We start from the raw sequence: 21,911 nt of genomic DNA, 5'->3' as shown, positions 1-21,911 counted from the left end.
GAGACGCCAGCTCCATCCAAAGTGTGTGTGAGGGGAGCTGGGGGAGGCCAGGGGCATTTCCATTTTTGAGAATACCAACGTATTTTCAAACAAACAGACAGAAAACCAGCCAGGGCTATCCAAATAACTGTGCCAAAGGTTAAAGTCATATGACAAGCATTTTTGAACTCCATTCCTGTCCCCGTGTCTCGGTAACTGGGTGCATAACCTCATTGGGAGATAACAAAAAATACGAACGGAAAGTCCTCCATGGCTGTGAGGCTCCCACACCCACCCCAGCCAGAGAGGGAGGCCAGACTCCCCACTGAGATGGGCTGAACCTCGATCCTTCCCAGGCGCCTCCTCCAGGAAGGCCATGAGGATTAGCCAAGTGGTCCCGGGAAAAGGAAGGAACCCCCAGTGGCCATAACGTCACACTCTTCCTCTAAAAGGAAAGATGGGAAAGGGGACCCAAAATGGAGGACATCCAACTCTCTTGACTTCCTTCAGAGTGGCTGGCCTCAGCGAGTCCCTTCACAGATTCCGAGGATCGAGTACGTGTGTGCGCACGTGCGTAGGGTGTGTGTGGTAAACCAGCAAGTATGCCCGCCCCCTTACCTCCGTTTCCCCACCTGAGTCATGGGCATGAGCGATGCTCGCACACCAAGGGCTGCTTGGGGGACCACGGAGATGCTATCCAGGCGCCCTGGCACCGGGTGGGTCCCAGGCAGGTGGCAATTATGCGGTGATGTGTCCACAGGTTGGCCTTGGGTTTGGCCTGAGGTTGACTGGGGTGGGTGCCCCTCGTCCTCAGCACACTCCCATCTAATCCCCAGCCATCTTGGAGCTGGATCCTGGGCAGGACGGCACCAGCTTAGCTCAGAGTGAGCCCTGGCCCTGGGCGCCCCGGCCAGCCTCTCTGGGCCTCCGTTTCCCCATCTATGGAGTTAGGGGCAACTGCCAGAGCCTTGGAGAGAAGTTGCAAGGGAACGCCTGGATGAAGACCCCGGAGTGGGGAGGCTGTGGGGGGCTTGGCCCTGCGGCTGCCAGGACTCCCCCAGTCAGGTTAGGCAGACACAGCCTCCTGACACAGGAAAGTGTCATTCTTTGTCCCCAGGGGACCCTGGCAGAGGGTCCAAGGGGAACAAGAGGGTAAGACTTCAAGAACTCTTTCTCAGATCCAAGGGGGGAATTCCTTCCATTGTAATTTACTGGAATTTGGGGGGAAGGCCCTGGGACTCCTCCCACCTCACTTGACCATCACTTAGGATTCAAGAAGAGGCTAGTCTAAGTGACCCCAGCAAGTCTGTCCCCAGGCCCCCTAACATCCGGCCCAATCCCAGGGAGCTGGCGGCAGAGGCAGGACTGGCTCTGGGATCAGGCCTGAGAGAGGGCCCTTGACAGTATGATCGCCCCTCCCTCCCTCCCTCCTGCACTTCCTCCCTCCCTCTCTCCCGTCTGGAACTCCTTGTCTCCTGCAGTAAGCGGTGGCAATGCGGGCCTTCTGTCTCCACATCTGGCCCGCGCCTTCCTCTATTTGGCCCCAGCTCACAGCCTAAAGCTGGGGTGGGGAATATAAGGCCCTCGAAATCATTTGGCCTGGCCCTGCCAAGGCATTAGGGGTGAGTTAATTAAATGTCTGACCAAACACAGCAGGCTAATTTTCAGGTTGATGATTTTGGATGGCCCGGGAGTGACGTTATAAACATGCAAATGGCTCTCGGCAGCAGAAAGGTTCCCCACCTGGAAAGGGACAAGCCCACCCCAGAGGCCAGGGTGGCATTCTCATCTTCCTCTCCCTCCTCCGATTTGGGGAGAACGGTCCAAACCCAGCTCAGCCGCCACCATCCTCGGGGCGCCTTGGACAAGCTGCTTACCCACAGCCTCACCTGTGGCCGGGGGGGGGGGGGGGGGTGGGGGGGGTGGGCGGGGGGGGGGGAATTGATATCTACATGGCAATGCTGTTTGGCGTCTTATAAAGAACCTGCCGCCCTGACCGGTTTGGCTCAGTGGAAGGAGTGTCGGCCTGCGGACTGAAGGGTCCCAGGTTTGATTCCGGTCAAGGGCATGTACCTTGGTTGTGGGCACATCCCCAGTAGGAGTTGTGCAGGAGGCAGCTGATCGATGTTTCTCTCTCATCGATGTTTCTAACTTTCTATCTCTTTCCTTTCCTCTCTGTAAAAAAATCAATAAAATGTATTAAAAAAAAAAAAAAGAACCTGCCAAGGGCCTGGCACATAGTAGGTATTCAATACATTGTAGTAGTGATGCTCTCCTTAGGATGGGGTCTTCTGGGCCCAGGACACCTCTGTGGCGTCTGAGTCTGGCCCCACTGTGTGAGGTCTCCATCCCCAGTGCCCTATCGGCCGTCACTAACCTTCTACCCATTTTACTACAGATGCTCTGACTGAAGAGGTGCTGGGTGTGGTGCTGGGTGTGGGGGAAGGAGGTAGATGTGGAGGAGGCAAGGGCGTCTGGGCTGGGTGGGGTTGGGAGAATGGGCTGGCGGGCCCCAGAGGGCCCATGCTGGGACTTGCTGGGACTCTGTCTCACCGGTTTGGGGAGCCGGCCCGGCAGTGGGGAGAGGCTGGCATTAGAGAAAGACAGGAGGGGCCGGCGCTGCCTGGGAACCAGGAGCTGAGGTGGCACGCTGGCTGGGAAGGCCTGGGCTGACAGCCCGTCTGGTGCCGAGAGAGGGGCCAGGCTTCTGCTCCCGGTGGATACCCTCCACACACACACACTCACACACACACACTCACACACACACACACACTCACACTCACACACACTCACACACTCACACACACACACTCACTCACACTCACACACACACACACACACACACACACACACACACACACTCTGCCTCATCACCACACGCTCAGAGACGCCACTCTCAGATGCACACTTGGACACACACATCAACACACTTCTTGAACTGCAACCGCTCCATTCTCCCCATCCTCTGACCCAGCTCTATTTTCCCATCTTATTTATCTACAATTTGTATAACACGTAGTAGGGCTTCCTGCCTATCTCCCGCTGGAATGCAGGCCCCACCAAGGCAGGGTGCTTGGCCTGCTGTGCCCACTAGTGAATGCCCAGCACCGGTGGGTGCTCAATAAATACGTTCTGCCCTGGCCGGTTTGGCTCAGTGGATAGAGCCTCGACCTGTGGATTCAAGGGTCCCGGGTTCGATTCCGGTCAAGGGTACATGCCTGGGTCTCGGGCTCAATCCCCAGTAGAGGGAGTGCAGGAGGCAGTCAATCCAATCGGTGGTTCTCTGTCATCACTGATGTTTCTATCTCTCTCTACCTCTCCTTTTTCCTCTCTGAAATCAAGAAAAAATAAATTAAAAATAAATAAATAAATATGTCTGAGTGAGTGAGCGAGGGGACCCCCCCTAGAATCATATTCACAAATGCACAGGGACGCATGCGGAGACACCCCCACGACATTGCCCTGGACGGACGTTCTGGCCCACGCACACAGGCACCCGCTCACACCCAGCCTCGCACACTCACACCGCACACAAGCACACAGACCTTCGCACTCCCGCACACCCGCACTTTCAGACTCACACCCGCCCTTTCGGATTCCAAGGCTCCTAATCACACTGGCAGGCTCCAGCACATCCCTGCTCCCACCCTCTGAGGTGCCAGCCCCGGGGGGCGGCCCCTCCCAGCAACAGGGGGCAGAGCCCTGGTGGGAGCAGCTTGAAAGGGGTGGGGCGGGGCCGGGCCACCCTGGCACCTGGGAGTTCTTAGGAGACGCTGCCGCTACCACAGCAGACTCACCTATGGGAGGGGTGAGGTCACCTTCGCCCTTGACCCCACCCATCTGCGCTCCAGACTCAGACTGGCCTTCCCACCCTCGTCACTGATAAAGGGCCAGGGAAGGGGTTTGGGGTGGGCCATGGGGTTCTCCTGGGCACAGAGATGGGCGGGGCCCAGGCCCAGCCCCCTGGCACATGTGGGGCGTAGGGTGTGGAAGGTGAGAACTAGGTTCCCCGCCTCAGCTCCACCCTCCAGTGAGGAGAAGGCCCCTCCACCACCACCCTGCCCCTCAGAGGCCTGAATCGTGGGGCGTGGGCAGAACTGTCAGCTGGCAGGCCCTGGCCCATGGTCCTCCCCAGAGACCCCCTGTGCCCCCACTTTCCCGTTGTGAAACCTGGAGGGGACACTGGTGAGTCACAGGGCTGGGCGACAGCCACCAGACACGGCTCTCACCCCCACATCTCCGGACCCTCTGCCCCCCAAAGCCCATGTAAGATGGGGCAGGACAGCACGGCCACCACAAAGTCTCACACTGCAGACCCTAAGGGCGCTCCTCTGGCCACTGAGACGGGGCCCCGGTCTCATGGAGAATGGGAAGCGCGGGCAGGGCATGCTCACTCTGACCCCAAGGAACCTGGGCCAACGCCTGAAAAGTGAAAACCGGAAATAAATGTCCTTGGCCCCTTCCCCTCACTCACCACATATCCCCGGGGAAGCCATGCTGAACTAGGAAAATACAGGACATCCCATCTTAGAAATCTGAAACCACCATCTTCCCAGGACGTGGGGCAGGAACTGCGTCCTCACGCCCCCTGGCGGTGGGTTGCAATGACAGCAGCTGCTCTTCAGGGTCACAAACCCCCAGGGTCCAGAGGCCAGGCTGCGCCTCCTCACCCGCCTCCCTCCGCATTTGCAGATGAGGGGAGATGGGCGCAGAGGCCGGGAGAGAAGGACCTGCACCCTCACCACGCAGCTCTTGGGAGAATGGACCCCAGGTCTTGTAACTTTTTCGTTGTTGGTGTTGTTAACCCTCACCTGAGGATATTTTTCCATTGATTTCTCTTTTTTTAGGGAGAGGAGAGAGAGAAACATCGATGTGAGAGAGACACATCGATTGGTTGCCTCCTGCACGGGCCCCACCAGGGCTCGGTCCAGGGAGGACCCTGCAAGCAAGGTACATGCCCTTGACCGGACTCGAACCCAGGACCCTTTGGTCGGCAGGCCGACGCTCTGTCCACTGAGCCAAACCAGCTAGGGCCAGGCCTGGTAATCCATTCAACAAGAAACATTTATTGAGCACCGTGGCCAGTGTGCCAGGCACCGCTGGACTCCTGGTCCAGCACTCTCCACGATGCCAGCGCCCCTCTGCTATCTCTGAAATGCAGGCTGAGGCCCCGACTAGGAGAAGCTGGCATCGCCTCCTCCAGGGGAGCAGCAGCTGCAGCACCGCCATCCTGTGGCCCCGACACCAGCGAGGAGGCAGGGGGCCCGGGAGCCACGTTCTCAGGTGGGACCGGATGGGGCCTGGCCAGCTATGTCCATTGTACATTTTTAATAAATAGTCTTGCTGCTGCCCAGGCTGGTGAGGGGGGTCCCATGGGGCCCAGGCTTCCCAAGTTCCTGTGAGGTGCAGGGGTGGCCCTCTTCTCATGCTAGTTCAGGCTCCGGGTCTGCAAAGAGAAGGAGAGAGCACTGGGGTGGCCCCCCGCCCCTCCCAACAGGGTCTGGGTGCTATCCTACGGGGAGGTGGGGCAGGCAGGAGTGAGGCTCCCCAGGAACAGGTCTCAGCTGACCCCTGACCCCAGGAAGGATGCCACCCCCTACCGAGGTTGCCGACAGACAGGAAGCCCCCAGAGGAGGGGGTCCCAGCATCCAACATCCATACCATTCCCCCCCAGCCTCTGTAGCCCAGTGCCTGGATCCCTCCGTCCCCAACCTCCACCCCAGGCTGCATCCCCACCCCCATCATGGCTCACGCCACTGACCAGCCTCAGCCTCGTCACCCTTGGCGTCCAGCTCCTGCCACCAGTCGGCATAGATGCCCTCCTCGTAGTCACCCTCCCCCTCGAACTCGGCATCGGAGGGGTGGTCCTCGGGCTCCACGGGCGGCCCCGTCTCCTCCAGCTCCATCTAGAGAAGCCCCCGGGCGGGGACAGACCAGATCACAGAAGGCACAAACCGGGACCAGTCCCAATCCTGGCCAAGGGGCCCTCCCACCCCATCTCTGTCTCAGGATCTCACACAGGAATGAGATGAGGGTTTCTCCTGCCGTCCTTCCCCAGCGGCCCCCTCCCTACCCTGGTACCTGGGGCTCCACCAGCAGAGAGTCAGTGTTAGAAGCTTCACCCTCTCTGCAGCCACCTGTTAAGTTCAAATACCCCGAGAATGCTGCTGGCCCGTGCACACGTCTGCCCGTGCTGTTCCCAGTCTTTCCTCACCGTGCCTGCACTGGCCTTGTGTATCCCCCCGGCGCCAGGCATCGGCTCCAGGATGCAGCCCTTGATATGACCCTGGCCGGGTCAGGAGTCCCCCGGTGCCCCCTGCTGACCTCTCCCACAGGGAGAGGGATTTGTGCCTCCCCCTGTTGCTGGGGAAAGGGACTGTGCCTCTCATCCATTTAGCCCAGGCCCAAACCCGGTATCTGGCAAACAGCACACAACACATAGCAGCAATCAACACGCCTGCTACCTGCTGAGCACCTACTACATACGTGCCAGCTCTGGACGAAGTCCTTTACAGACCTGATCTCGTGTCATTCTCACCGCGTGGGGTGAGGTGGCCATTGTCCTCCCCCCTCAGTGGGTGAAGAAATGGACGTTTCAGGGTTACCTAAGACTTGCCTGGAGGGGGCCCACTTGGGAAGTGGTGGACCAAGTCCGACCAGCGCCAACCTGGCTACTATGAGTGTAGACCCGGCCCCCGTGTTCCATGTGGGAGCATGGTGCTTGAATAGAGGGAGTGGATAAAGAAGCCCTGAGCGCCCTGACCGGTTTGGCTCAGTGGTTAGAGTGTCGGCCTCTGGACTGAAGGGTCCCAGGTTCGATTCCGGTCAAGGGCATGTACCTTGGTTGCGGGCACATCCCCAGTAGGGGGTGTGCAGGAGGCAGCTGATTGATGTTTCTCTCATCGATGTTTCTAACTCTCTATCCCTCTCCCTTCTTCTCTGTAAAAAAAACCAATAAAATAAAAAAAATTTTAAAAAAAGAAGCCGTGAGCAGGGACACCTGAGGGCGTTCACCCTCAAACCCTCATTCAGAATCAATGTAACACACTGTGGTCCTTCCTTCTTGGTGTCCTGCATTCCTTCCTTCATTCACTGGTTCATTCAAACTCAGTTTCTGGGCGCCAGCTCTGCTGTCCCAGGCGCTGTGGGGGAGCTGGGAGTAACCTGGTCCCCCATCCTGGATCACAGCCCCCTAGGAGACTGGCTGGAGAGGGTGCTGGGGGTGAGATGGACCAGGGCTGCAAGTCAGTCCAGGTCCAGGGAGGCAGGGAGGGTCAGAGTCAGCATTGCAAGCCTGGAAGACAGAGCCAGGGCATGCTGCATGGCTTCCTGGAGGAGGCGCCACCTGGGCTGGGCCCAGGAGAAGCACGGCTGACATACAGAGAAGGGGGCAGGAGAACATGGAGTGGGGAGAGAAGGGCAGGTGTATTTCAGGGACAGGAGCATCCTGCTTCACAACAGCTGGCTGCCGGGAGCTGGGGCTGAGCTTTGGCAAAGTGGCCCACGGGGTCTCCATCATCACCCAGCCCTGGAGGGCAGGGGGCCGCTCACCTCGTCATCTGGCTGCAGGTACATGTGCGAGAACTCCAGCAGCTCCCGCAGCTCCGCCGTCTGGTTGTGGTAGAGCATGGCCTCCTGGGAGGAGGGAGGGAAAGTGAGGTGAGCTGGACCCTGCTGCCAGATGAGGAGGAGCCAGAGCCCCTAGGATGTGGGCCCTCTGGCCCTTTTCCAGCTCAAGGAGCCCGGACAGGTATCAGCTCCCATTGAAGCTGCTGGGGGTGCTGGGTTAAGAAGGGTTCTGAGGGCTCTGTGGGAAACAGTGCCTCAACTGATTCGCAGCGTCTGCCACTGACAAGGACATGGACAATAGCACCATGTGCCCCCTATTTGCCAGGGTTGCCCCAGACTCCTAAGGAGTTTCTCAGTTGGTCCAGGTTGGGAGGTCCCTGGGGAAGAAGGGCAAAGGCCAGCAGTGAGGGTGATGAGGGTGGGGAAGGGAGCAGGCAGGAGCCAACAGGTACTTTTATACCTCCCACTCCCCCCCCCCCCCCCCCCCCCGGCAGTGCTGGTAAGGCAGGGAGTACCAGCCCCATTTTGCAGGTAAGGAAAGGGTCAGCGGTGTTCCCAGGACCACAAAGCCGATGGGGCTGGGTTTGAACCCAGGACCCCAACCACAACCCATATTTTTTCACTTTTCATCCCGCCTTCTGAGGAAGCCAGAATTTTTTTTTATCAAATCACACGGTCCCCAGAGGGCCTCGGAAGGCAAGGCCCACCTCCCGGGGCTGGAAGTCCTCCTCCTCCAGGCCCCAGCGAGCCCGGTGGAAGCGATAATACACCAGGTTCTGCTGCATGACACTGTCCTCGGGGTCGAAGAGCATGTAGCTGGCGGCGCTGCGGGCAGCCTGGCGGACATCGTTCACTGCAGACAGAAGAGGGGTGAGGAGGAGGCCTGGCACTGCCCCACCTTTAGGGATGACCCCCCTCTCCCGCCCACCTTTAGGGATGACCCCCCCTCTCCCGCCCACCTTTAGGGAGGACCCCCCCTCTCCCGCCCACCTTTAGGGGTGACTTCCCCCTTCTCCCGCCCACCTTTAGGGGTGACTTCCCCCTTCTCCAGCCCACCTTTAGGGATGACCCCCCCTCACCCACTCCTATCTCCCTCTTCAGACCAGCGCCTCTGCCGCCTCAGCTGTTTTCCAGAATACCTTTGGGCGTCTCACCCCACCCAACAATAATGCACGCTAGGATGTACTGGGCACTTGATGTGTGCCAGGCCCTCATTTAAGACTCAACGTCATTGTCATTCCCATTTTACAGATGAGAAATTCAAGGCCCAGAGAGGCCAAGTAAACTGATCAAGCTCACACAGCTGGAGAAGGATGTCAGAGGGGAATCAGAGGCCAGTGGTGGCCCTCAGCCTCTTAGCCAACTGGACCCATGAAGGGTCGAAGGGTCTCCTGGCTTCTGTGTGTGTGTGTGTGTGTGTGTGTGTGTGTGTGTGTGTGAAATATATGTTTATTGATTTCAAAAAGGAAGGGAGAGGGAGGGAGAGAGAGAAACATCAATGATGAGAGAGAACCATTGAATGGCTGCCTCCCGCACGCTCCCTACTGGGGATTGAGCCGGCAACCTGGGCATGTGCTCCTGATGGGAATCGAACCTGGGACCCTTCAATCCACAGGCCGACGCTCTACCCGCTGAGCCAAACTGGCTAGAGCTCTCCTGGCCCCTTGGTCCGCAGCCCCTCCACTCCATCTCCGGCTTCTGTCTGAATCTTGGCATCTCTGCATTGCAGGAACCCTAGAGATTGTCCATCGCAGCCCCCACTTGGGGCCAGGATCTCCCTCAAATGAGGGAAGCCTTAAGTCCTGGGGCTACTTCATTTTTTAAAAGATTTAAAAAATTACTTTATATTATTTTTAGCGACAGAGGGAGAGTGAGAGAGAAATAACTATGTGAGACCAAAACATCAATCACACACCCCCTACAAGCCTGAAACCCGGGCATGTGCCCTGACCTGGAATTGAACCAGCAACCTTTTGGCACATGGGATGACGCCCAACCATCTGAGCCACACTGGCCAGGGCTCTGGTGCTACGTTTTATTAGCTATGTGACTAACGACCCCTTGCCCTCTATGTAAGTCCTCATCTGAAAAATGGGTCCAGCAATGTCCTCCGCAGGGGGTGGGTGAGAGGATAAAGTGAGATAAACAGACGTGGCAGGGCTTTGTAAACTGTCAAGTGCAGTTCTGCCATGGGCTAGCTAGTCATTTACCCTGAGGCTGCTCTCTGCTCTCTCCCTCAGCCTCTCACCTGCCCCACCCCCTCCCCCAACCCCTTCCCCTCCCAATAGCCCAGGGGCCTGAATTCTGAGGAACAGCTCCCCCTGACTCTGTGATGACCCCCCTGCAGTGCTCTCCGCTCCCCACCCCGCCCCCAAGCCCACAGGAGGCTCACGCTTGTAGTAGGCAAACTGCAGGTAGTGATACATGGTGGCCACGAACTTCTCCACGAAGTAGCCACCCACGTTGGGGGTCAAGTTGGCCTCACAGTCCACCTTGCACTGCAGGGATTCTGCAAAAATATCTGGGCGGGGGTGTGGGGGAAGCTGGGTGAGAAGCTGGTGGTGCGCTGAACAGCTCCATTCCACGGAGGGGGGATGGAGAAGATGCCCCCCAGCTCTGCCTGCAGAGCGGTTGCCATCACAGGAGACGTGGCGGCTGGGATAAGCAAGGCCGAGGGAGAGTACGGTGGACAGGGCTGACTTCCCCCCCACAGCTTGGCTCTCTGGGAGAGTGGCAGGTGAGGGGTGGAAGCGGTACTGACTACTGACGCCCAGATTAAAAAGCTCAGGACAGCCCTGAGGGACCCCTGCAGTTAGGGACTAGGTGTGATTTCTGGCCACAAACTGCTTTTGGTTGGTGCATTCGTGCTGGGCCGTTTCCCATCTGGAGGGGGGGGGGGCACCTTTGCACCTGCATTGACCTCTGCCTGGAAAGCCTGTGAACCCCACCTCCCCAGACCTTCTGGGATGTCACCGCCTCTCTCCCCCGGGGCCCAGCACCTTGGGCGCTCCAGACTGCAGCCCGTCTGCACCCAGTGGCAGGGGACCCGTTACCCTGGTTACCCTGTCCGCCTCTCTCAGCTGGCTGCACACGCCACACTCCCGGGTACCAGACAACACCTGACTACCTCCCAGCCCTGAGTAGGCGCTCCCTAAATGTGTTAAGGGGTCTGAGTTGTTCTGGGCCCACGGGTTGGGGTGGGGGTACCTGCTATGGCAGGGTAGAAGTCCTTGAAGTCCACCTGCTCGTGGGCCCCCTCGCAGCCAGCCAGACACCGCGCAAAGGTAGCCAGGTACTCGGCCAGGGCCCGCTCCATGTCCTCTGTGCTGCTGCGGAAGTCCCCGCTGTTGTAGAGCTTCACCGCCCGGAGGAACACGGCCTGGAGGGAAGCGAGGTGAGGGTCAGCCCCCTCATCCCCCACTCCCTTACCCCCAAGTCCTATGGGGGGTGGGGGTGGGGAGGAGCTTCAGGGCCAGCCCTCCCCCTCCACCCACCTCGTAGGGCTGCGCCTCCAAGTCGGTGAGGGGCTCCTCCGCCGCGTCCAGCATCCCCCGGTAGTAGCTGAGATACTTGGTGGTCAGCTCGTGCTTGGGGTTCTTCTGGAGGAAGGTGTAGGCCGCCGCCAACGCTTTCTCCAGCCGGTTAGCCTGTGGGGTGGGGTCGGAGTGGGTCAGCGGGGCCAGAGCCCGCGGCCCCGAGCGCACAACAGGCTTAGGGAGCGATCGCAGCCACTGCTCCGCCGCAACCGACGGGAACCCCGACGCCGGCTGCCGGCGATGGGGCCGAGCAGGGCCGGGGCGGGAGCCCACCTTGAACTGCGCGTAGTGCAGGTACTGGTAGGGCAGCCGGCTCTGGAAGTCGCGCAGCAGCTGGCGCGGCGGGTAGGGCACCTGGAAGGCGGGCAGCGTCCGCTTGCAGCGCCGCAGGCAGGCGGCGCGCTCCAGGACGTGGCCGAAGAGCCGCAGCTCGCGGGCCCACTCGTCGCCGGGACCCCCGGCGGGGCCGGGCGTGGGCCCGGGGGCCGAGGCGGCGGGCGGCGCGGGCCCGCTGCAGTTGGCGTGGCAGAAGGCCTCGCTGTCCCGCAGCAGCCGGTGCAGCCGCAGCGCCGCCTCCAGGTAGCGCGCGCTCTCGCGCCAGCTCTCGCCCTCGTACTGCTCCAGCGCGTGCCCGTAGGCCGTGGCCAGCGGCATCAGGTCCTCGGGCGGGAAGCCCCGGAAACTGTACTTCTCGTACTGCGCCCCGGAGCGGCCCAGCAGCAGCCACAGCAGCACCCAGGCCGCCCGCCCCATCCCCGCACCGCGCCGGCCCGCGGCTCTCTGAGCGGAGCTGGTGTCCGGGCCGGGCCCGCAGGCGAGCGGGCGGGGCAGGGGCCGGGCCGGCGTGCCCGCTGGGTCTTAGCGCCGGGCCTCGTGGCTGCCAGGAGGGTAATGGCCTAGGTCAGGTCCCCGGTGGGTCAGGGGGCTGCGTCTCCCCTCTTTTCGGTGGGCGCAATGGTGTCCTGAGTCCCCTACGGAGCCCGGTCCCCTGTCCTTAGGCTTTCCCTCGACAGATGGGGGGACGCTTCCCTTAAGGATGGGGAGCCCACACTGTCCCCCCACCTTAAGATCATGAACTTGAGGGAAGTGCCACCTCCCTCTATGCTGCCCCAGCCCTAGGACCTGGTTTTCCGTACATCACAGCGCCCCTTTGGCACTCGCCCCACCCCCAGTCCTGAAGGGGTCGCTCCCAGGGTCCCCCCAGCCCGCGGCGGGGAGGCCACACCTGGTTTCACCCCGCTCACCCTCCACTCCCCGCCCCCCCCCCCTCCTCCTGCCGGACCTCCATCCCACGTCAGAAAGCCCAGGTTTTGCAGAACAAAGTAGCTCCTCGTCCTGGGACAGTAGGGATGGGGGAGCACTGAGACACCCTCAGATTCTTTAGCCTCCCCAGCCTCCTGAAGAGGCTCTTGATTTGGGGGTGCCAGCGAAAGAAGCAAGGGATGCCTCGGTCCGGCTTTAGGACCCCGGGGGCTCCAGGGGGGGAAAAAAACCACACTGAACTTTTTCTTTTCTTTTTTGGGTTTGGAGTCAGCTCCCACTTCTCATCTTTCTGGAGCCTCCCGCCCCGGCTAGGCCTCTCAGCCTCGGGTGGGGGGAGAGGGGAGCGTCTGGAGCTCTTTGTGGCGCCTTCTCGGTCTCCACCGCTCCCCGCCGGGCCCCCTCCTCCTATCCCACCCCCAACCCCGCCTGCCAGCTCAGCCTCCCCAGCCCCCATTCCACGTGGACCCGCCAGGGCGGGGGTGGGGAATGGAGACAGGAAGGGGGGGAGCCAACTCCGGGAGCGGAGGTTGGTGGCGGCTCCTCTCGTGTTCGCCCTCACTGCCGGCCATCCCAGCTCCAGGCACCATGTTCCGTGGTGCGGGGTCCCGCAGCCACACCCTCCCGCGGCCCCCGCTGCTGCAGATGCTGCTGCTGGTGCACGCCGTGGGGAGGGGGCTGGGCCGCGCCAGCCCGGCCGGGGGCCCCCTGGAAGACGTGGTCATCGAGAGGTACCACATCCCCAGGGCCTGCCCCAGGGAAGTGCAGAGGGGGGACTTTGTGCGCTACCACTACAACGGCACCTTTGAGGACGGCAAGAAGTTTGACTCCAGGTAACGGGGTTGGGTGGCCCCAGACTCACCACTCCTCTTCCCCGAGCCGGGGGGCCAGGCGCCCTTAGTTCCTGGGTTCCCTTGGTGCCCTTTTAAGCTGTGTCTGCATTCGGGTACTCATTCCCTGATCCCAGCGCCTTGGGTGGGGGTGGGGGTGGTCTCCCAGACACCCATCTCCCCAATGATGTAGCTTCTGCTCTCAATTTCAAACCTTTGCCTCTCCAAGGACCCCGTTTTCGTTCACACAAGCTCCCCACAGTCCCCCCAAGTGCTTGATAATCAAGGTGAACTGCTCTCTTTACCAGCCCTTTATTTAGGGACACGAGGAGGGGGTTGTTCTAGCCTACAGTGTTGGGGGGAAGAGCATGGTCCCTGATGCATATGAGCAGCGGGGGACCCCTACGTTCCCACCCACCCTGTCTCCCTTCGGCTTCCATCCCCGGGTTTCAGTGCCTTTGTGGTTAGAGAAGAGGGAGAACTTTCTTTTGGAGGGGTGGCTGTGAGCAGCAGCCAGGGCGAAGCAGCTGCTTTATAATAAGGGTGGATGAATCTGGGCGTGTAAGGACCACGTCTGTCTCTGTCCACGTGTCAGACCTGCTGTCCTGGGCTCCTGGGGGGATTTTTATTCCTCCCTCTCCAGGTCTACCTGCACCCCCACCTCCCTCCATCTTAGTTAGTGCCACCAGGCCAGGGCTGCCGCCCATCTTGCCAGCCTTGGCGTTTGAGAGGCCAGAAGAGAGGCAGGCTTTTGGTCTGCTCTGGCAAGTCCACGTTTCCCCCCTCACCCAAGAATACTTTTTCCATTGATTTCTAGAGAGAATGGAAGGGAGGGGGAGAGACAGAGAGAGAGAAACATGACATGAGACACACCAATTGGTTGCCTCCCAACCAGAGGTGCATGCTCTTGACCGGAATTGAACCCGGGGCCCTTTAGTCTGCAGGCCGATGCTCTATCCACTGAGCCAAACCGGCTAGGCCGCTAATCCACTTTTGTTGGTGGGGGCAGGGCAGGGCTCCTTGTCAGCCTTGGTTAAACCGTAGGTCTCAGTGACACACACACACAACCCCCCACCACACCCCAAGAAGTCAGTTCTTTTTAGACCCTTCCCCCAAACACACAGCTCACCCCACGGGAAATCGGTGGCCGTGGCTTTGGGGGCCGGCAGTGTATTGGGTAAGGACACAGACTCCAGGGTCCAAGACCCTGGTTTCAAAGCCAGGCTGTGACCATGGACAAGAAGTGTTGCCTCTTAAAGCTTTACTGTCTTTATCTGAAAAACAGAGATTACAGACCTTCTGAAAAAAGTCGAGTCCCTACTTCCTAAGACTGATGAGAGGACTCACACAAGACAATGAATGACAGTGGACTTGACACCGTGCCTGGAAGTCCGAAAGGGTTCAGTGCTCATTAGCCTCGACTCTGGGGAGGACCAGATGCCCTGATAGTGCTTACCTGGTGCTTGGGCCCTCACAGCAGCCTGGGAGGGCAGCAGGCCAGTCATCAAACCCGCTCAGTAGGCAAAGCGAGGGGTAGGCAGAAGCCAGGAGCGGGGTAGAGGGGCTGGGTTGGGGGTGGGGGGGCTTTGGGGGGCGACTTCCCTGGTGGGGACTCTGGGAGCCAGGCTGATTCTGGAAAACTCTCACAACCCGTGGTCCCCTTCGGTCCATCTCCCAGCCGCCCTAACTTCTGAACACATAAAATAAAAAGCGGTAACTAAAATAAATAAAAGCCAGGGCAGTTTTAGAGGAGGCTCTTTCAGAACTGAAAACCCATCCCTACCCCCCACCAGCTCTGCCTCCCCTTCCTCTCCTCCCTGGCGAGTCCCTGGTGCGGAGGCACGAACAGGGGCTTTGGCGTGGCGCGTACCACACGTTGGCCGTGACCTGGAGTAAGTGACTTAGTCTCGGGAGAAAAATGAAAATAATAATGCCTACCTCCCGGGGAAAGAATTAAATAAGGTCACTGCCAGGCAGGTCACCGGCTCATGCTAACGGCTCAATAAATGTTCCTCTTCGCCTCCATAAGCGCTGAGCACTCCTTTGCTGCCGACAGCGCCCAGCCCTCTCCCAGGGGTATACAAGCCCCTGGGCTCCGTGGGGACTTGCTTTTTGTAACTGCCCAGCCTCTTACCTTGGGGGTCGTGGCTGACCACGGAGGGAGGTGAGGAGCATGTTGATCTACACCTGTGTATAGAGGGGCATTGTGCATGCATGTGCGTGTGTGTGTGCACCTCGGCATGTAGGTGACCGTGAGCAGAGGGGAGCATCTGGCTGTATGCACCCTCACCTGTGCACTCCCGAATCCGCTGTATCTCCTCTGCCCCCTCTGTCCCCCAGCTATGACCGCAGCACTTTGGTGGCCATCGTGGTGGGGGTGGGACGTCTCATCACCGGCATGGACCGGGGCCTCATGGGCATGTGTGTCAACGAGCGGAGACGCCTCATCGTGCCTCCCCACCTGGGCTACGGCAGCATCGGTGTGGGTGAGGAGGGCTGGGGTACAGGCCTGGGGATGGAGGAGACCTGGAGGTAGAATCAGGGACCCCAGGGCCAAAACACCGAAGCTTAGCGAGGGAGAGGGACCTGCCCACCGTCAACTGCCTACACAGTGTGAAGAGGGGCAGGTCTGGGACCTGCCTCTGGGGTGGGAGGAAGGGAAATAGCGGCTGGTTAGGATCGGAGCTTGACTAGGAAGAAGGGAAACTAGAGGTGTGGAGGGGGAGGCCAAGCAGGATGCTCCACTGCAGCCCCCACCCTGGGGCTGCATCAAGCATGAGCGCCTGCTGCCTGGCCCTCACAGCGGGGCTCATTCCCCCGGATGCCACCCTCTACTTCGACGTGGTCCTGCTGGACGTGTGGAACAAGGAAGACACTGTGCAGGTGAGCACCCTGCTGCGCCCGCCCCACTGCCCCCGCATGGTCCAGGACAGCGACTTCGTCCGCTACCACTACAACGGCACGCTGCTGGACGGCACCGCCTTCGACAGCAGGTGAGGGCTGGCGGGAGCCCCGGGTGCCGGGTGCGGGGCGTCCAGGGTCTGTTTCCTCCCTCCTCCAGCGGCATCACCCCTGCCTCCCTCTCCGCAGCTACAGCAGGGGCGGCACCTATGACACCTACGTGGGCTCTGGCTGGCTGATCAAGGGCATGGACCAGGGGCTGCTGAGCATGTGTCCTGGAGAGAGAAGGAAGATCATCATCCCTCCGTTCCTGGCCTATGGCGAGAAGGGCTATGGTAAGGGCAGGCGAGGACTCGGGGATTCTCCGGAAGTGGCTGCCACACCCCGTTGCTCAGGGTGTGTACTGCACAGGGCACCGGCCACGGAGGCGCGTGGGAATGAAATCTAGCCCTTGGTGATCCTCTCATTAAGCAGGGGTGCTGTCTTCTGACTCACACAAAGGTCCATACGGGCTGGTGGGGGGCCCGGGGGCACCCCCAGCTCCGGCCTCACAGGGGGAGCAGGGAACAGGGCTGCTGAGGGCCAGGGAAGGGCCCGGGGGAGCAGGGCCAGCGCCGTGTTGCAGGTTCTCCCAGAGGCCCTCCTGGGTCGAGGAGGAGCCGGGCCTGCTCCCCACCTGTATGGTTGAAGCCTATCCCGTCCCCAGGGACTGTGATCCCCCCGCAGGCCTCCCTGGTCTTCCACGTCCTGCTCATCGACGTCCACAACCCGAAGGACACGGTGCAGCTGGAGACACTGGAGCTCCCGCCCGGCTGTGTCCGGAGAGCCGCGGCCGGGGACTTCATGCGCTACCACTACAACGGCTCGCTGATGGACGGCACCCTCTTCGACTCCAGGTCAGGGGCGGCCCGAGGAGGGAGGGCGGGGCTGGGCGGGAGGCAAGAAGCTGGGGTCACCTCAGCAGCCCCGGGGTGGCTCTGAGCTGTCAGCCGGGGCAGGGGCCCCTCTGACTCCCTTGCTGGCCTCCCCACCTTGTCCTGCAGCTACTCCCGCAACCACACGTACAACACCTACGTGGGGCAGGGCTACATCATCCCGGGCATGGACCAGGGGCTGCAGGGCACCTGCATGGGCGAGCGCCGGAGGATCACCATCCCCCCGCACCTCGCCTACGGGGAGAACGGGACTGGTAGGCCTGTTGTCCCTCAGCCCCCCTCCTGAACCCCTCAACATCCTTCCCCGGCTCTGCCCCTCTCATCACAAAACCGGCCACCCACCCAGTTCCTGCCATGCGGACTCCATCCTTCCCCCCGGGGCAGTCCCCCCACTTCTCTCCCCTCCTGGGGAAGTGCTCCTGAGTTTGGGGAGGGGGTGGCTATGGGAAAACAGAAACCGCGTAGCCCTGGGAAGCAGAGTCCTGGCGTTGAGGCCCAGCTTTGCTGGAAGCCTCAGCGTCCTCGCCTATAACATGGGACTCATCGCCTGGACCAGCCAGGTGAGTGACTCGGGGGTTGCACGGTATAAAGGGCTTTCTAACTGGCAGGCCCCTCCCTCCCCCGCCCCTTCGGAGACCTGATTATATGGACAAACTCCCCACCCCATTCTCGCGTGAAACCCCAGGGCAGTTTCACGGAGACCCTGAGGGCCCCCCCCCCCTAGACGCCAAGCTGACCCACTCCCCATTCTGGCCCCAGGAGACAAGATCCCTGGCTCAGCTGTGCTGATATTCGACGTCCACGTCATCGACTTCCATAACCCCCAGGATCCCGTGGAAATCAAGACGCTGTCCCGGCCGCCCGAGGCCTGCAACGAGACCACCAAGTCCGGGGATTTCGTTCGCTACCACTACAACTGCTCTCTGCTGGACGGCACCAGGCTCTTCTCCTCGTGGGTCTGGGGCAGGGCCAGGGCCAGGGCCGGGCAGGTGGGTGGGACTCGGGGAGGGGAGACCTCCATATAGCACCCCCTTCTCCGTAAGTTCCCATCCATGGGGAGCGTAAGGGGCAGAAAGGGGGAGGGAGGGTGGAGCTAGCAGTAGGGGAGCTGAGCCCTCATGGCCGCGTTTTAGGGGCAATGGCAAGATGAGAAGGGTGTCCCCTCTGAGCCTGGGCCCTGCACTCAGCTGCGTGGCGTGGGCACCAGTGAGCTGCGAACTGGGGGACGAGGAAGGGTCCTGACCTGGGAATCTGCTCTCCCCCCAGGCATGACTACGGGGCCCCCCAGGAGGCAACTCTGGGGGCCAACAAGGTGATCGAAGGACTGGACACGGGCCTGCAGGGCATGTGTGTGGGAGAGAGGCGGCAGCTCGTGGTCCCCCCGCACCTGGCACATGGGGAGAGTGGAGGTGAGGGCAGAGTCAGGTCTGACCCACCCGTTTGCCCCTTTCGGCTGGTTCTGTCAACACCCCATGTCCCACTCTCCAGCCGCCAAGAGGGGAAACAGGCCTGCAAGCTGGGAACACACTGGGCAGGCTGCTGAGCCCGGCGCAGGCCCTGGCCTGACCGGGACCCCTTCCCTTCTCCCTCCCGCCAGCCCGGGGGGTCCCCGGCAGTGCTGTGCTGCTGTTTGAGGTGGAGCTGATATCCCGCGAGGAGGGGCTGCCCGAAGGCTACCTGTTTGTGTGGCACCAGGACCCTCCTGCCAACCTGTTTGAAGACCTGGACCTCAACAAAGATGGCGAGGTCCCCCCAGAGGAGGTGGGTGAGGATGTAACCCTTATAGTAGCCATTCCCACTCTCACCTGGCATGGCGGCCTCTAGCAAGAACGTGGTACCTGCCCACCCTCCTGTCTGGGCCTGTGTTCCCGCCCCTCCGCTGGGTCCCTGTGCTGTGGGTTCCTGTCCCTGCCGTCTCTCCCGACACGGGCCGCCCTGGCCCCGCTCAGGACCCCAGCACCAGCGCCTCTCCTCAGTCCTCACTGGCTGGCCTCCCCTGGGCCCTTGCCAAGGCCCCCCAAAGCTGCCCCAACACGAGGCTCACGCTCCCCCTCCCGGCTCTCCTTTCCCCAGTTCTCCACCTTCATCAGGGCTCAAGTCAGTGAGGGCAAAGGACGCCTCATGCCGGGGCAGGACGCGGAGAAAACCATAGGGGACATGTTCCAGAACCAGGACCGCAACCAGGACGGCAAGATCACCATCGACGAGCTCAAACTCAAGTCCGACGAGGACCAGGAGCGGGTTCACGAGGAGCTCTGAGCGCAGAGCCTGGGCCCGGGCCCCCCACCAGCGCCCGCTTCTGGGGACAGTGGGCAGAGGGGTTGACTTCCAACCGTCACCCCCCCCCCCCTGCTGGGAAGAGGTCTGAGAGCATCTCGAAAGTGGTCGGAGGAGACAGTCTGGTCTTCCCACCAGCCCAAGCGAAGTCCACAGCACAGACCTCTCCTCGGTGCTTCTCCTCCCGCCCCACACCAGTCCCTTTGGAGTTACACAGCCAGTCTGGGGACTGGTGGAGGCTGGGGCTGGATGGGCCATTGCTGGCCCCCCACCCAGCCCTCCACGTCACCACTGAGCATGGCCAAGCTAATCATTTCAAACACTCCCCTCTGTCTGTCCTTTTCCTCACCAGCCCCAGGCCTGCCCCCCTTCCCGTCATGGCAGCTCCCCAGGGGCATGGACCGGGGCTGGCAGAACCCCGTCTTCCTCCCAAAGGAAGGGGAGGCTCAGGAGAGCAGCCCTACCACACCCAGGTCCCCAGCACCTGCGCCCCACCCCCCTCCCAGTGCTGCTGGGGTACCCTCAGGGAGCTGCACGTCAGGGCTGGGCTGTGTGTCCCCTTTCATCCCAGAAGGCGGCTGAGGGGCTGAGGCGGAGGAAGGAAGTAGAAGGGCAGGGTGAGGACACCCACTCCGATGGGTCTTGGAGCTACGAAACGATTCAGAGCGGAGATAAACCTGGAAGGCCTCCCTGGGGACGGAGGGGTGAGGGGAGTGGAGCGCTCTGCACGCACTCAGAGCTAAACTGGTGTCGGATGGCCTCCTTTGTGACAAATAAAAGACCCAACCAGAGGCCTCAGGAAGTGGTCTTCGCTGGGGCGGCTCTTAGACCCAAGGACCGAGAAGGGGGGAACCAAGCAGGCTGTCTCCGTGCCTGTGAGCTCCAGGCTGTCCCCGGGTCTCCGTCTCCTCCCTCCAGAGCTTCCTGCCTCCCCGAGATCCAGTCCTTTGGCCCTAATCCTGGAAAGGGAGCCCCCGTCTGCCAGCGGGAGGGCAGGGAGTGGGTGACCACAGAGAGGGGCCTGCAGGGGAGGTGCGGACAGATGATCCCTGCCTCTTAACTGTCCCGAGTGGATGGAAAGGCGAGGTCTGTGACCTCAAACACAACACACAAAGCTCAGATTCAATCGCATAGGCCGGGCTCCGCTCTCACATAGTTCATTTCCAAAACTGATATTCCCGCCTCTCCCTGCTCCTGGCTGCAGGCCATTACCACCTGCCCCGTCCTCCCTCTGGTCACAGGAAAGTGAGTCCAAATCTCCGGGGTCTTGGGGGAGGAGTTGGCGGCAGCCACCAGCCAGGCCATCGGCCCTCACCTGCCCTGCAATGGAGATGACCCGAAGCATCCCCGGACCGGGTTGGAGGAGGTGCTTGGGAGAGAAAATGATGGAACTGGTCATTGATCTGCCCCACAAGCAGATTTCTTGCCCAGGATCCCCTGAGACGTGACCCCTCCCACGGCCACTCCCTGTCCCAAAGCATCCCGGAGGCACCTCAGGGTCTGACGCTGGCTACACTCCGCCTAAATGAAAACCTCTCCTCCCCAAACCTGTGGGGCCCAGGTGTGGGGGGCAGGATGCAGGCCCCCCTTTGGCCAAACACCCTACCCGAGCTCTAGCTCCTGGCTATGGGGTGTGGCCGCTACTGGTCCTTTCTTGGCCACCGGCAAACGAGACCTGCTTTGGGGTCACTGAGGTTCAATGGCGCCCGTAAGAGGCACCACAGCAGGATCCCACCCACAGTCCCAAGGCTTTCCCCTTCAGATGAACATGTTTCCGACAGCCAGGCATCCAGGGGAGGGGGAGGGACCGGATTTCTCCGAGGACAGGCTAAGAAAACAGGTAATGTGGTTGGTCTACATTTCCTTCAAAAGGTACCCTAGAGAGAATGCAATCAGTTCTTTTTAAAAAATATGTTTATTGATTTCAGAGAGGAAGGAAGAGGGAGAGATAGAAACATCAATGAGGAGAGAGAATCTGACTGGCTGCCTCCCACACGCCCCCTACTGGGGATCGAGCCGCAAGCCAGGCATGTGCCGTGACCAGAATTGAACCGCGACCTCCTGGTTCAGAGGTTGACGCTCAACCACTGAGCCATGCTGGCCGGGCTCAGCTAGTTCTTCACCAAGTCAACAGGGAGGGGAGAAGGGAAAAAACTTTGAAGAACACCCAACAAGACAAGACAACAGAACACAAACTACTTCTGGTTTACTTTGCCACAGAGCGACTCCTCCTCCAGGTCCCGGGTCCCAACCCCACCCCCACTTACATCACCCATTTTAGTGGCCCTGGACCCGCAAGAGGAGGAAGGACAGGAATCAGGGGCATCAGGGAAAACCGACACCCAGATGGATCCCTTTGGGGACTTCTAAAGGGGCACCAACTGAATTTCGTTTAACGGCTACATCAGAATAAAGGCAAACCACTCCAGGTCAAAAACACACCGTGCCTGCCTGCCACCCTGACCCCCACAGACACACTCAGGCTGCGCTCAGAGCGTCTTCTGGGCTAATTCAGTGGTTTCCAAATCATGTTCTGTGGAACCCTAGCGGCTTCTTGAAGGTTCCTGCACCTCCAGGACCAAAGGGTACAGGCTCTGCGCCCCCAACCCCGAAATCAGAACAGC

At 60.7% G+C, this 21,911-nt stretch overlaps 2 protein-coding genes across 2 annotated transcripts; one reads left to right on the top strand and one right to left on the bottom strand.

The window, feature by feature from the left end:
• Positions 1–5,022: 5,022 nt before the first annotated feature.
• On the bottom strand, positions 5,023–12,212 carry P3H4 (prolyl 3-hydroxylase family member 4 (inactive)). The gene is made up of 8 exons (XM_079798701.1): positions 11,358–12,212; positions 11,043–11,195; positions 10,756–10,927; positions 9,941–10,069; positions 8,256–8,401; positions 7,531–7,614; positions 5,741–5,885; positions 5,023–5,425 (listed from the first exon to the last, which is right to left on the bottom strand). Exons 1-8 carry the CDS (start codon positions 11,835–11,837, stop codon positions 5,403–5,405), a joined length of 1,332 nt encoding a protein of 443 aa, XP_079654827.1. The 5' UTR covers positions 11,838–12,212; the 3' UTR covers positions 5,023–5,402.
• Positions 12,213–12,590: 378 nt separating this feature from the next.
• On the top strand, positions 12,591–20,098 carry FKBP10 (FKBP prolyl isomerase 10). The gene is made up of 10 exons (XM_079797113.1): positions 12,591–13,177; positions 15,515–15,660; positions 15,978–16,167; positions 16,265–16,410; positions 16,782–16,971; positions 17,119–17,264; positions 17,770–17,962; positions 18,277–18,419; positions 18,608–18,771; positions 19,084–20,098. The coding sequence occupies exons 1-10, from the start codon at positions 12,834–12,836 to the stop codon at positions 19,267–19,269; spliced, it is 1,848 nt and encodes a 615-aa protein (XP_079653239.1). The 5' UTR covers positions 12,591–12,833; the 3' UTR covers positions 19,270–20,098.
• The last annotated feature ends 1,813 nt before the right edge of the window (positions 20,099–21,911 follow it).

This window comes from Cnephaeus nilssonii (genome assembly GCF_951640355.1).
Source record: "Cnephaeus nilssonii genome assembly, chromosome: 19".
In the NCBI taxonomy this organism is placed as follows: Eukaryota; Metazoa; Chordata; class Mammalia; order Chiroptera; family Vespertilionidae; genus Cnephaeus; species Cnephaeus nilssonii.
Note: the sequence above shows the minus strand (reverse complement) of the source record. Positions and strands in the feature narration are given on the sequence as shown.

Excerpts from the sequence above, each read along its gene's own strand:
- FKBP10 (XM_079797113.1), top strand. The coding sequence starts at position 12,834 with ATGGAGACAGGAAGGGGGGGAGCCAACTCCGGGAGCGGAGGTTGGTGG. Across the intron at positions 15,661-15,977 it reads CTACGGCAGCATCGGTGTGG|CGGGGCTCATTCCCCCGGAT; the intron begins GTGAGGAGGGCT and ends TGGCCCTCACAG. Across the intron at positions 18,420-18,607 it reads GGCACATGGGGAGAGTGGAG|CCCGGGGGGTCCCCGGCAGT; the intron begins GTGAGGGCAGAG and ends CCCTCCCGCCAG.
- P3H4 (XM_079798701.1), bottom strand. The coding sequence starts at position 11,837 with ATGGGGCGGGCGGCCTGGGTGCTGCTGTGGCTGCTGCTGGGCCGCTCC. Across the intron at positions 10,928-11,042 it reads TGGAGGCGCAGCCCTACGAG|GCCGTGTTCCTCCGGGCGGT; the intron begins GTGGGTGGAGGG and ends GCTTCCCTCCAG. Across the intron at positions 7,615-8,255 it reads AGGACTTCCAGCCCCGGGAG|GAGGCCATGCTCTACCACAA; the intron begins GTGGGCCTTGCC and ends CCCTCCTCCCAG.